At 49.0% G+C, this 13878-nt stretch overlaps 1 protein-coding gene across 1 annotated transcript in view; it reads left to right on the plus strand.

The window, feature by feature from the left end:
• The window catches only part of LOC110203300 (uncharacterized), a 10005-nt gene extending 1331 nt beyond the window's left edge, over positions 1 to 8674 (plus strand). Inside the window, exons 2-8 of the mRNA XM_078150135.1 lie at positions 415 to 516; positions 1944 to 2042; positions 3111 to 3212; positions 4634 to 4732; positions 5800 to 5901; positions 7323 to 7421; positions 8457 to 8674. Of these exons, the coding sequence (XP_078006261.1) occupies positions 415 to 516; positions 1944 to 2042; positions 3111 to 3212; positions 4634 to 4732; positions 5800 to 5901; positions 7323 to 7421; positions 8457 to 8674 (821 nt within the window). The remainder of the gene's footprint in view (positions 1 to 414; positions 517 to 1943; positions 2043 to 3110; positions 3213 to 4633; positions 4733 to 5799; positions 5902 to 7322; positions 7422 to 8456) is intronic.
• The last annotated feature ends 5204 nt before the right edge of the window (positions 8675 to 13878 follow it).

Here is a 13878-nt window from a genome sequence, read left to right on the forward strand (position 1 = left end):
CCAGACTCAAGCATACACACTCCTAGTGGGGAAGCAGAAATCATAAGACTTTGTCACGTGCAATGGGGTGTGTGGGAAATTCAAAGAAGAGCCAGCCATGCCCTTGGCACAGCATCCGTTTGCTTCGGGGACTAGTGCCAGGTAGACAACAGCATTGTGGAAATCCAGGGCAAGGCAATGGGTGCAGCATGCCTTTGCTCATGAAGCTTGCTCATCTCTGGTCACCATTCTGAAGGCAACTCCATGATTAGTGGGGTCCCTATTCTGGTAGACAGCTGTAGCAACAGAGACGGCATTATACACACAGCCCGGCGTCCATCAACAGCCATCCTAGGCACACCCCTTGAGCCCACAGAGTTACTTCATCCCAGGGTTCCTTTGCATTCTCAGCCTCTCTCTTTCTTCTGCATCTAGGAGCGGTCACATCCCCAGGAGGCACCGGGACAAGCAGAGCTGAAACCACGCCAACTGGCAGGGCAGCAACCGGCAGCGTCAGCTCCAGTGCAGTCACTCAAGGTGAGGGCAGGGATCAGGGATCTTCTGGCCCTTGCTCTCCCCTTTCAACGTGCTACTTCTTCTCTCATACCAATGTCCAAATGGAGCCTCTCTCTCGGCATGCCACAAGACTTTAGGCACCCATAGCTTGCCTCGCTCTCCATGGGGGCTACCTGCCAAGGAGCACAAAGCCTAACCAGCCCACCTAGTGAAGCTGAGAGTAGGCTTACCACTTAGCACTTGCCAGGGACACTCAGGGGCCACGCCTTTAGCAGCCACTGCCTCTCCTTCCATTCCCTTCCAAGGAATTTTCTCATTTGGCCTTCATCTCCTTGCAGGCCACTCATGATAACTCCATTTCCTCCTCGTCTTCATAAAGGCTCCATTAGAATTTCGCAGCCTTCCTAGGAAACTTTCTGCAGGGATAGGAGAGTGCCGACAGCAGGAGCCATCTCCTGAAATGACCAAAAATATTTCGCCACCTCATTCAGCCGGTTGTGCCGAGTGCTCCAATCTTCCTCATCCTCGTTGCATATTTCACTCTTCCTTTCCTCCATACTTCACTCTAACCTTACTGCCTTTTTCCACTAGCACTCTTCCTCTCAGCCCAACCAACTTCTCCCAGTTCCCAATTTCACTTTTCTCACAGGACGAAAGGAGTCACCAACACATGCCTGCCCACACGCCAGCACACACAGAGACCCAGACACACACGTAGATACGCACACACACACACACACACACACACACACACACACACACAAACACACACACTCACACATGAACAATCAGGATTTCACAGACACGGGATGTGAGGCATGCAGACTTGGCACCCATCCCGTGTGTTCTGGGATCGATGCACAGGCAGAGATCTGATCCAGACTATTCCTCAGAAAGGCCAAGGTGTCCAGGGGCCTGCAGGGCCATCTCCAGGCATTCTGCTCTATATCGACACCCAGAACTCACATGGATCTCCAGGAGGAAGTGGGGCTCTTCACTTTGCAGAGCCCTACTTCCTCATATCCAGTATATTAGCATGGCAAGGTTCCACCTCCCTCAAATCATGGTCCCCTTAGAGAAGGAAGGACCAACTACAGCCCTGAAAGTCATCCCTCAGCAGCATTCACATCTGACTGGATTCCACACACTTGCTGGCACAAGTGGAACATCTTTGGGGACAAATGACTATTGGAGCATTGTAAACCCAGGTCCTTGCAGGAGGATTGGCTCAGCCACCTGCCTCTTGTGTTCACCAGCAATTCAGTTGGTTAGGGAATACCTGGGGCCATAGCATCAGAAAGACAGGCCTGACGAGAAGCTCAGCATCTGAAAAGCAAGGTGCCATGTCACCTTCACACCTATTTCCTCAAAGATTTGTCCCCTCCACGTGACCATTCCTTGCCCATTGGCGACTCTCCTCATTCACCATTTCTTCTTTTGCCCAAAAGGAATCGTGAGTCCAGCTGCCAGTGGCACATACAGAGCTGAAACCAGCACTACAGGAAGAGCAGCAGCTGGGAGCAGCTCTTCCACTGGAACCACACAAGGTGAGTGGCATTGCAGACATCTTGGGACAACTTAGTGTCTGTCCTTTCAAGTGTCTTTGTTGAGGAAGAAGCCTAAGTGCTGAGGGCATTAGAGTGTTCCCTCCCTTGGGGGCAGAAAATGCAGCTAGCTGCTGGGCTTTCTTGGCTCCTTCACGGGCAGCCTAGGAGCCTCCTCAGCCAACTCAGCCAAGTCCCCAGGAAGCCCCTCTTTGCATTTTGCCAGCTGCGCCACCCGTGGCCCAGGCAGACCCTTTTTGCACACGAGCCTTAGAGAAGGGAAAAGCAGACAAGCTCTGCCATCTCACCCTCAGGCCCCTTCATACCAGCATTTCTTGATTTGGGACCAGTGAGACAGAAAGAAGGCCTTGACATTCCTTGAGTTCCATGGGGACGTCTTCATCACTGACAAGAAGTGACTGGGCAGGACTGTAACTCAGGAGATGTTCTCCTGTTTGCGCAGGAGCTGGAAAAGCCTGGTTTCCCTACTTGACTAGGTCCACTTCTTCTTGTGCATTTTTTCATTCAGTCCTTCTCTGGCTGTGCTGGTACAGCACTGTCTCCCCACACTTTATGGGGCGGCCCTCTGCCTCTCCATGCACAGCCAGGCTCCCCTTTCTCTGTTCTTTGCTCCAAATGACAAGTCGCTATTGAAAGCCAGACTCAAGCATACACACTCCTAGTGGGGAAGCAGAAATCATAAGACTTTGTCACGTGCAATGGGGTGTGTGGGAAATTCAAAGAAGAGCCAGCCATGCCCTTGGCACAGCATCCGTTTGCTTCGGGGACTAGTGCCAGGTAGACAACAGCATTGTGGAAATCCAGGGCAAGGCAATGGGTGCAGCATGCCTTTGCTCATGAAGCTTGCTCATCTCTGGTCACCATTCTGAAGGCAACTCCATGATTAGTGGGGTCCCTATTCTGGTAGACAGCTGTAGCAACAGAGACGGCATTATACACACAGCCCGGCGTCCATCAACAGCCATCCTAGGCACACCCCTTGAGCCCACAGAGTTACTTCATCCCAGGGTTCCTTTGCATTCTCAGCCTCTCTCTTTCTTCTGCATCTAGGAGCGGTCACATCCCCAGGAGGCACCGGGACAAGCAGAGCTGAAACCACGCCAACTGGCAGGGCAGCAACCGGCAGCGTCAGCTCCAGTGCAGTCACTCAAGGTGAGGGCAGGGATCAGGGATCTTCTGGCCCTTGCTCTCCCCTTTCAACGTGCTACTTCTTCTCTCATACCAATGTCCAAATGGAGCCTCTCTCTCGGCATGCCACAAGACTTTAGGCACCCATAGCTTGCCTCGCTCTCCATGGGGGCTACCTGCCAAGGAGCACAAAGCCTAACCAGCCCACCTAGTGAAGCTGAGAGTAGGCTTACCACTTAGCACTTGCCAGGGACACTCAGGGGCCACGCCTTTAGCAGCCACTGCCTCTCCTTCCATTCCCTTCCAAGGAATTTTCTCATTTGGCCTTCATCTCCTTGCAGGCCACTGATGATAACTCCATTTCCTCCTCGTCTTCATAAAGGCTCCATTAGAATTTCGCAGCCTTCCTAGGAAACTTTCTGCAGGGATAGGAGAGTGCCGACAGCAGGAGCCATCTCCTGAAATGACCAAAAATATTTCGCCACCTCATTCAGCCGGTTGTGCCGAGTGCTCCAATCTTCCTCATCCTCGTTGCATATTTCACTCTTCCTTTCCTCCATACTTCACTCTAACCTTACTGCCTTTTTCCACTAGCACTCTTCCTCTCAGCCCAACCAACTTCTCCCAGTTCCCAATTTCACTTTTCTCACAGGACGAAAGGAGTCACCAACACATGCCTGCCCACACGCCAGCACACACAGACACCCAGACACACACGTAGATACGCACACACACACACACACACACACACACACACACAAACACACACACTCACACATGAACAATCAGGATTTCACAGACACGGGATGTGAGGCATGCAGACTTGGCACCCATCCCGTGTGTTCTGGGATCGATGCACAGGCAGAGATCTGATCCAGACTATTCCTCAGAAAGGCCAAGGTGTCCAGGGGCCTGCAGGGCCATCTCCAGGCATTCTGCTCTATATCGACACCCAGAACTCACATGGATCTCCAGGAGGAAGTGGGGCTCTTCACTTTGCAGAGCCCTACTTCCTCATATCCAGTATATTAGCATGGCAAGGTTCCACCTCCCTCAAATCATGGTCCCCTTAGAGAAGGAAGGACCAACTACAGCCCTGAAAGTCATCCCTCAGCAGCATTCACATCTGACTGGATTCCACACACTTGCTGGCACAAGTGGAACATCTTTGGGGACAAATGACTATTGGAGCATTGTAAACCCAGGTCCTTGCAGGAGGATTGGCTCAGCCACCTGCCTCTTGTGTTCACCAGCAATTCAGTTGGTTAGGGAATACCTGGGGCCATAGCATCAGAAAGACAGGCCTGACGAGAAGCTCAGCATCTGAAAAGCAAGGTGCCATGTCACCTTCACACCTATTTCCTCAAAGATTTGTCCCCTCCACGTGACCATTCCTTGCCCATTGGCGACTCTCCTCATTCACCATTTCTTCTTTTGCCCAAAAGGAATCGTGAGTCCAGCTGCCAGTGGCACATACAGAGCTGAAACCAGCACTACAGGAAGAGCAGCAGCTGGGAGCAGCTCTTCCACTGGAACCACACAAGGTGAGTGGCATTGCAGACATCTTGGGACAACTTAGTGTCTGTCCTTTCAAGTGTCTTTGTTGAGGAAGAAGCCTAAGTGCTGAGGGCATTAGAGTGTTCCCTCCCTTGGGGGCAGAAAATGCAGCTAGCTGCTGGGCTTTCTTGGCTCCTTCACGGGCAGCCTAGGAGCCTCCTCAGCCAACTCAGCCAAGTCCCCAGGAAGCCCCTCTTTGCATTTTGCCAGCTGCGCCACCCGTCGCCCAGGCAGACCCTTTTTGCACACGAGCCTTACAGAAGGAAAAGCAGACAAGCTCTGCCATCTCGCCCTCAGGCCCCTTCATACCAGCATTTCTTGATTTGGGACCAGTGAGACAGAAAGAAGGCCTTGACATTCCTTGAGTTCCATGGGGACGTCTTCATCACTGACAAGAAGTGACTGGGCAGGACTGTAACTCAGGAGATGTTCTCCTGTTTGCGCAGGAGCTGGAAAAGCCTGGTTTCCCTACTTGACTAGGTCCACTTCTTCTTGTGCATTTTTTCATTCAGTCCTTCTCTGGCTGTGCTGGTACAGCACTGTCTCCCCACACTTTATGGGGCGGCCCTCTGCCTCTCCATGCACAGCCAGGCTCCCCTTTCTCTGTTCTTTGCTCCAAATGACAAGTCGCTATTGAAAGCCAGACTCAAGCATACACACTCCTAGTGGGGAAGCAGAAATCATAAGACTTTGTCACGTGCAATGGGGTGTGTGGGAAATTCAAAGAAGAGCCAGCCATGCCCTTGGCACAGCATCCGTTTGCTTCGGGGACTAGTGCCAGGTAGACAACAGCATTGTGGAAATCCAGGGCAAGGTAATGGGTGCAGCATGCCTTTGCTCATGAAGCTTGCTCATCTCTGGTCACCATTCTGAAGGCAACTCCATGATTAGTGGGGTCCCTATTCTGGTAGACAGCTGTAGCAACAGAGACGGCATTATACACACAGCCCGGCGTCCATCAACAGCCATCCTAGGCACACCCCTTGAGCCCACAGAGTTACTTCATCCCAGGGTTCCTTTGCATTCTCAGCCTCTCTCTTTCTTCTGCATCTAGGAGCGGTCACATCCCCAGGAGGCACCGGGACAAGCAGAGCTGAAACCACGCCAACTGGCAGGGCAGCAACCGGCAGCGTCAGCTCCAGTGCAGTCACTCAAGGTGAGGGCAGGGATCAGGGATCTTCTGGCCCTTGCTCTCCCCTTTCAACGTGCTACTTCTTCTCTCATACCAATGTCCAAATGGAGCCTCTCTCTCGGCATGCCACAAGACTTTAGGCACCCATAGCTTGCCTCGCTCTCCATGGGGGCTACCTGCCAAGGAGCACAAAGCCTAACCAGCCCACCTAGTGAAGCTGAGAGTAGGCTTACCACTTAGCACTTGCCAGGGACACTCAGGGGCCACGCCTTTAGCAGCCACTGCCTCTCCTTCCATTCCCTTCCAAGGAATTTTCTCATTTGGCCTTCATCTCCTTGCAGGCCACTCATGATAACTCCATTTCCTCCTCGTCTTCATAAAGGCTCCATTAGAATTTCGCAGCCTTCCTAGGAAACTTTCTGCAGGGATAGGAGAGTGCCGACAGCAGGAGCCATCTCCTGAAATGACCAAAAATATTTCGCCACCTCATTCAGCCGGTTGTGCCGAGTGCTCCAATCTTCCTCATCCTCGTTGCATATTTCACTCTTCCTTTCCTCCATACTTCACTCTAACCTTACTGCCTTTTTCCACTAGCACTCTTCCTCTCAGCCCAACCAACTTCTCCCAGTTCCCAATTTCACTTTTCTCACAGGACGAAAGGAGTCACCAACACATGCCTGCCCACACGCCAGCACACACAGAGACCCAGACACACACGTAGATACGCACACACACACACACACACACACACACACACACAAACACACACACTCACACATGAACAATCAGGATTTCACAGACACGGGATGTGAGGCATGCAGACTTGGCACCCATCCCGTGTGTTCTGGGATCGATGCACAGGCAGAGATCTGATCCAGACTATTCCTCAGAAAGGCCAAGGTGTCCAGGGGCCTGCAGGGCCATCTCCAGGCATTCTGCTCTATATCGACACCCAGAACTCACATGGATCTCCAGGAGGAAGTGGGGCTCTTCACTTTGCAGAGCCCTACTTCCTCATATCCAGTATATTAGCATGGCAAGGTTCCACCTCCCTCAAATCATGGTCCCCTTAGAGAAGGAAGGACCAACTACAGCCCTGAAAGTCATCCCTCAGCAGCATTCACATCTGACTGGATTCCACACACTTGCTGGCACAAGTGGAACATCTTTGGGGACAAATGACTATTGGAGCATTGTAAACCCAGGTCCTTGCAGGAGGATTGGCTCAGCCACCTGCCTCTTGTGTTCACCAGCAATTCAGTTGGTTAGGGAATACCTGGGGCCATAGCATCAGAAAGACAGGCCTGAGGAGAAGCTCAGCATCTGAAAAGCAAGGTGCCATGTCACCTTCACACCTATTTCCTCAAAGATTTGTCCCCTCCACGTGACCATTCCTTGCCCATTGGCGACTCTCCTCATTCACCATTTCTTCTTTTGCCCAAAAGGAATCGTGAGTCCAGCTGCCAGTGGCACATACAGAGCTGAAACCAGCACTACAGGAAGAGCAGCAGCTGGGAGCAGCTCTTCCACTGGAACCACACAAGGTGAGTGGCATTGCAGACATCTTGGGACAACTTAGTGTCTGTCCTTTCAAGTGTCTTTGTTGAGGAAGAAGCCTAAGTGCTGAGGGCATTAGAGTGTTCCCTCCCTTGGGGGCAGAAAATGCAGCTAGCTGCTGGGCTTTCTTGGCTCCTTCACGGGCAGCCTAGGAGCCTCCTCAGCCAACTCAGCCAAGTCCCCAGGAAGCCCCTCTTTGCATTTTGCCAGCTGCGCCACCCGTGGCCCAGGCAGACCCTTTTTGCACACGAGCCTTAGAGAAGGGAAAAGCAGACAAGCTCTGCCATCCTCAGGCCCCTTCAGATCAGTGATTTTGGGACCCAGTGAGACAGAAAAGAAAGCCTTGACATTCCTTGAGTTCCATGGGGACGTCTTCATCACTGACAAGAAGTGACTGGGCAGGACTGTAACTCAGGAGATGTTCTCCTGTTTGCGCAGGAGCTGGAAAAGCCTGGTTTCCCTACTTGACTAGGTCCACTTCTTCTTGTGCATTTTTTCATTCAGTCCTTCTCTGGCTGTGCTGGTACAGCACTGTCTCCCCACACTTTGGGGGGCCCTCTGCCTCTCCATGCACAGCCAGGCTCCCCTTTCTCTGTTCTTTGCTCCAAATGACAAGTCGCTATTGAAAGCCAGACTCAAGCATACACACTCCTAGTGGGGAAGCAGAAATCATAAGACTTTGTCACGTGCAATGGGAAATTCAAAGAAGAGCCAGCCATGCCCTTGGCCAGCTTTGCTTCGGGACTAGTGCCAGGTAGACAACAGCATTGTGGAAATCCAGGGCAAGGTAATGGTGCAGCATGCCTTTGCTCATGAAGCTTGCTCATCTCTGGTCACCATTCTGAAGGCAACTCCATGATTAGTGGTCCCTATTCTGGTAGACAGCTGTAGCAACAGAGACGGCATTATACACACAGCCCGGCGTCCATCAACAGCCATCCTAGGCACACCCCTTCACCCCACAGAGTTACTTCCCAGGGTTCCTTTGCATTCTCATCTCTTCCTTCTCTTCTGCATCTAAGCGTCCTCCCCAGGCACTGGGACAAACAGAGCTGAAACCACACCAACTGGCAGTGCAGCAACCGCAGCGACAGCTCCAGTGCAGTCACTCAAGGTGAGGGCAGGGATCAGGGATCTTCTGGCCCTTGCTCTCCCCTTTCAACGTGCTACTTCTTCTCTCATACCAATGTCCAAATGGAGCCTCTCTCTCGGCATGCCACAAGACTTTAGGCACCCATAGCTTGCCTCGCTCCCATGGGGGCTACCTGCCAAGGAGCACAAAGCCTAACCAGCCCACCTAGTAGTGAAGCTGAGAGTAGGCTTACCACTTAGCACTTGCCAGGGACACTCAGGGGCCACGCCTTTAGCAGCCACTGCCTCTCCTTCCATTCCCTTCCAAGGAATTTTCTCATTTGGCCTTCATCTCCTTGCAGGCCACTGATGATAACTCCATTTCCTCCTCGTCTTCATAAAGGCTCCATTAGAATTTCGCAGCCTTCCTAGGAAACTTTCTGCAGGTAGGAGAGTGCCGACAGCAGGAGCCATCTCCTGAAATGACCAAAAATATTTCGCCACCTCATTCAGCCGGTTGTGCCGAGTGCTCCAATCTTCCTCATCCTCGTTGCATATTTCACTCTTCCTTTCCTCCATACTTCACTCTAACCTTACTGCCTTTTTCCACTAGCACTCTTCCTCTCAGCCCAACCAACTTCTCCCAGTTCCCAATTTCACTTTTCTCACAGGACGAAAGGAGTCACCAACACATGCCTGCCCACACGCCAGCACACACAGAGACCCAGACACACACGTAGATACGCACACACACACACACACACACACACACACACACACTCACACATGAACAATCAGGATTTCACAGACACGGGATGTGAGGCATGCAGACTTGGCACCCATCCCGTGTGTTCTGGGATCGATGCACAGGCAGAGATCTGATCCAGACTATTCCTCAGAAAGGCCAAGGTGTCCAGGGGCCTGCAGGGCCATCTCCAGGCATTCTGCTCTATATCGACACCCAGAACTCACATGGATCTCCAGGAGGAAGTGGGGCTCTTCACTTTGCAGAGCCCTACTTCCTCATATCCAGTATATTAGCATGGCAAGGTTCCACCTCCCTCAAATCATGGTCCCCTTAGAGAAGGAAGGGCCAACTACAGCCCTGAAAGTCATCCCTCAGCAGCATTCACATCTGACTGGATTCCACACACTTGCTGGCACAAGTGGAACATCTTTGGGGACAAATGACTATTGGAGCATTGTAAACCCAGGTCCTTGCAGGAGGATTGGCTCAGCCACCTGCCTCTTGTGTTCACCAGCAATTCAGTTGGTTAGGGAATACCTGGGGCCATAGCATCAGAAAGACAGGCCTGACGAGAAGCTCAGCATCTGAAAAGCAAGGTGCCATGTCACCTTCACACCTATTTCCTCAAAGATTTGTCCCCTCCACGTGACCATTCCTTGCCCATTGGCGACTCTCCTCATTCACCATTTCTTCTTTTGCCCAAAAGGAATCGTGAGTCCAGCTGCCAGTGGCACATACAGAGCTGAAACCAGCACTACAGGAAGAGCAGCAGCTGGGAGCAGCTCTTCCACTGGAACCACACAAGGTGAGTGGCATTGCAGACATCTTGGGACAACTTAGTGTCTGTCCTTTCAAGTGTCTTTGTTGAGGAAGAAGCCTAAGTGCTGAGGGCATTAGAGTGTTCCCTCCCTTGGGGGCAGAAAATGCAGCTAGCTGCTGGGCTTTCTTGGCTCCTTCACGGGCAGCCTAGGAGCCTCCTCAGCCAACTCAGCCAAGTCCCCAGGAAGCCCCTCTTTGCATTTTGCCAGCTGCGCCACCCGTGGCCCAGGCAGACCCTTTTTGCACACGAGCCTTAGAGAAGGGAAAAGCAGACAAGCTCTGCCATCTCACCCTCAGGCCCCTTCATACCAGCATTTCTTGATTTGGGACCAGTGAGACAGAAAGAAGGCCTTGACATTCCTTGAGTTCCATGGGGACGTCTTCATCACTGACAAGAAGTGACTGGGCAGGACTGTAACTCAGGACATGTTCTCCTGTTTGCGCAGGAGCTGGAAAAGCCTGGTTTCCCTACTTGACTAGGTCCACTTCTTCTTGCGCATTTTTTCATTCACTCCTTCTCTTGCTTTGCTAGTGCAGCACCGTCTCCCCACCCTTTGTGGGGGGACCCTCTGCCTCTCCATGCACAGCCAGTCTCCCCTTTCTCTCTTCTTTGCTCCAAATGACAAGTCGCTATTCAAAGCCAGACTCGAACATACACAGTCATAAGGCGGGAAGCAGAAATGATAACGCTTTTTGATGTGCCATGGGGTCTTGGGGAAATTGAAAGAAGAGCCAGCCATGCCCTTGGCACAGCATCCATTTGGTTCAGGGACTAGTGGCAGGTAGACAACAGCATTGTGGAAATCCAGGGCAAGGTAATGGGTACAGCATGCCTTTGCTCATGAAGCTTGCTCCTCTCTGGTCACCATTCTTAAAGCAGCTCCATGATTAGTGGGGTACCTATTCTTGTAGACAGCTGTCGCAATGGAGACAGCATTATAGACACAGCCCAGACTCCATCAACAGCCATCCTAGGCACACCACTTGACACCACAGTGTTACCTGATCCCAGGGTTCCTTTGCATTCTCATCTGGGACACTCAGCCTCTATCTTTCTTCTGCATCTAGAAGCGGTCACATCCCCAGGAGGCACTGGTACAAGCAGAGCTGAAACCACGCCAACTGGCAGGGCAGCAACCGGCAGCGTCAGCTCCAGTGCAGTCACTCAAGGTGAGGGCAGGGATCAGGGATCTTCTGGCCCTTGCTCTCCCCTTTCAACGTGCTACTTCTTCTCTCATACCAATGTCCAAATGGAGCCTCTCTCTCAGCATGCCACAAGACTTTAGGCACCCATAGCTTTCCTTGCTCTCCATGGGGGCTACCTGCCAAGGAGCACAAAGCCTAACCAGCCCACGTAGTGAAGCTGAGAGTAGGCTTACCACTTAGCACTTGCCAGGGACACTCAGGGGCCACGCCTTTAGCAGCCACTGCCTCTCCTTCCATTCCCTTCCAAGGAATTTTCTCATTTGTCCTTCATCTCCTTGCAGGCCACTGACGATAACTCCATTTCCCTCCTTGTGTTCATATGGGCTCCATTAGAATTTCGCAGCCTTCCTAGGAAACTATTCGCAGGGATAGGAGAGTGCTGACAGCAGGATTCATCTCCTGAGATGAGCAAAAATATTTCGCCCCCTCATTGAGCCGGTTTTGCCGGCTTGTCCTCGTTGAATTTTTTTACTCTTTCTTTCTATGCATTTTTGAGTCTTATCTCACTGACTTTTTCCACATGCACTCTTCCTATCCACCGAACCAATTTTGCTTATTTCTGTATCTCTATGTTTTTCCTTATTGGTGTAATCAAAAGGTGGAGCACATCAATGTCTATATGAAAACATTAGATAAGTTTAAATATACTGATGTTACCCTAGCATCTTTCCCATTCATAACAGGAATAATGCCGGGATGTCCAATTTATTTTTTTTTATTAAGTTGGTATATTCCAGAAGTGCTATCAATGAGGTGAAAAATTAAAGGTGTAAAAATAGGCAAATTGAGAGATAAAAATATCTCTATTTTCTTATAACACATTGATTTAGGTACAAAATCCCAAGGAATCATCTAAAATATTAAGATAATAATTTCAACAAAATTACAAAATAAAAGTGTAAATGCCAAAATCATTTTCCCTCATTATTAATATCCAAGAGAAAGGAAAATTCATTCAAATTTCAAATAAATCCAAAAAATTTATGGATTAGTGTGTTAAACTCTGTAAAATACTTCCACATCTTCAACAATAAAGTTTTTTTTAAGAAATAAGAAAAACCTAAAAAGCTCTGGGAACATTCATTGTTATTGGTAATTTTTACAATGAGAACACTACTCATGTTAATTTGAAGTTTTTATGCTATTTCAATTAAACTATCAAAGGACACTTTGAAGATCTCAAAAGAAAATTTTTTTTATTTGGCCAAAGAAAAGATCCAAAATATCCAGGGAGACAAAGTTGGGAATGAAAGGATAATAGCAATTTTAGACCTCAAACTAAAGCATTAGCTATCAAAACCATTAAATTAAGTGTAACTTTTGTAAAGTGAAGTAATAGATCATTGGAACAGACTAGACAATGGAGAGTGAGAAGCAATAGAATTCAATAATTTAGTGTTTGATAAATCTGAAAACATAAATAATTGAGGCAAGAATTCCTTATCTGATAAAAAATTTTTTAGGAAAATTGGAAATTAGGCATAAATTTGACTTAAACTACAGTCAGTTCAAAATTCAGAAGTGACCTTTATATTGAAGATCATACAATTTTAAAAAGGAAGAGAAAGAAATCATATAGTTTCCATAGTTATGAGTAGGGAGTGTTTTCTTTTCTTTTCTTTTCTTTTTTTTTTTTTGGTGAGGCAATTGGGGTTAATTCACTTGCCCAGAGTTACACAGCTAGGGAATTTTAGGTGTCTGAGGCCATATTTCAACTCAAGTCCTCCTGACTCCAAGCTGATGCTCTATCCACTGTGCCACCTATAGCTGCCCTTGGGTGTGTATTCTTAACCGAAGGTTAGAGAAAAATTTAACAAGGCAAAGTAGATTACTTTGATTACATGAAACTGAAAACTTTTCAAAGAAACAAAACAAATTCTTCTGAGACAAGAAAGAAGGAGTCAAATTTTTTAAATCTTTGTAGTGGAATATTACTATGATATACAACATGACAAATATGATGAATACAAAGAATCATGTGGCACAGTGAAGTAACCTGAACTAAGCAAACAAACATACAATGGCTACAGTTTGTAAACAGAATGAAAGAACAATCACAAAATAATCAAGTGGCAGCTGAGTGGAGCAAGGGATAGAGCTTTGGGCCTAGAATCAGAAATACCTGAGTTCAAATGTAGCCTGAGACACTTATTAGCTATGTGACTGTGGGCAAGCCACTTAACATTTGTCTACTTCAGTTTCCTCAACTGTAAAATAGTAGTAATTAAAGCAACTACTTCATAGTGTCATTGTAATGTTCTAATGAAATATCATTTGTAAAATGTTTAGTATAATGCTTGGCGTTTAGTAGGTCCTTAATTAACTTGTTACCTTCCTTACCTCAAGAGTGAATATTGCAAAATTATATAGAGCAGGTACGGCTTCAAAGAAGAGCTATGAGAAGACACTCCCACCACCTTCTCCTTTGCAAAAGTAGGAAGTCAATGGGTAGTGAAACATTGCACAAAATTTTAGCCTTTCTCTGTGTAAACAACAGATTTGCTGACTTTTTCTCTTCTCCCTCTTTTATTCTTCAAAAAATATTATTTGTAGGGGCAACTAGGTGGCACAGTGGATAGAGTGCTGGCCCTGAAGTCAGG

Source organism: Phascolarctos cinereus, unplaced genomic scaffold, assembly GCF_003287225.1.
Source record: "Phascolarctos cinereus isolate Bilbo 61053 unplaced genomic scaffold, phaCin_HiC Scaffold_1;HRSCAF=81, whole genome shotgun sequence".
Classification (NCBI taxonomy): domain Eukaryota; kingdom Metazoa; phylum Chordata; class Mammalia; order Diprotodontia; family Phascolarctidae; genus Phascolarctos; species Phascolarctos cinereus.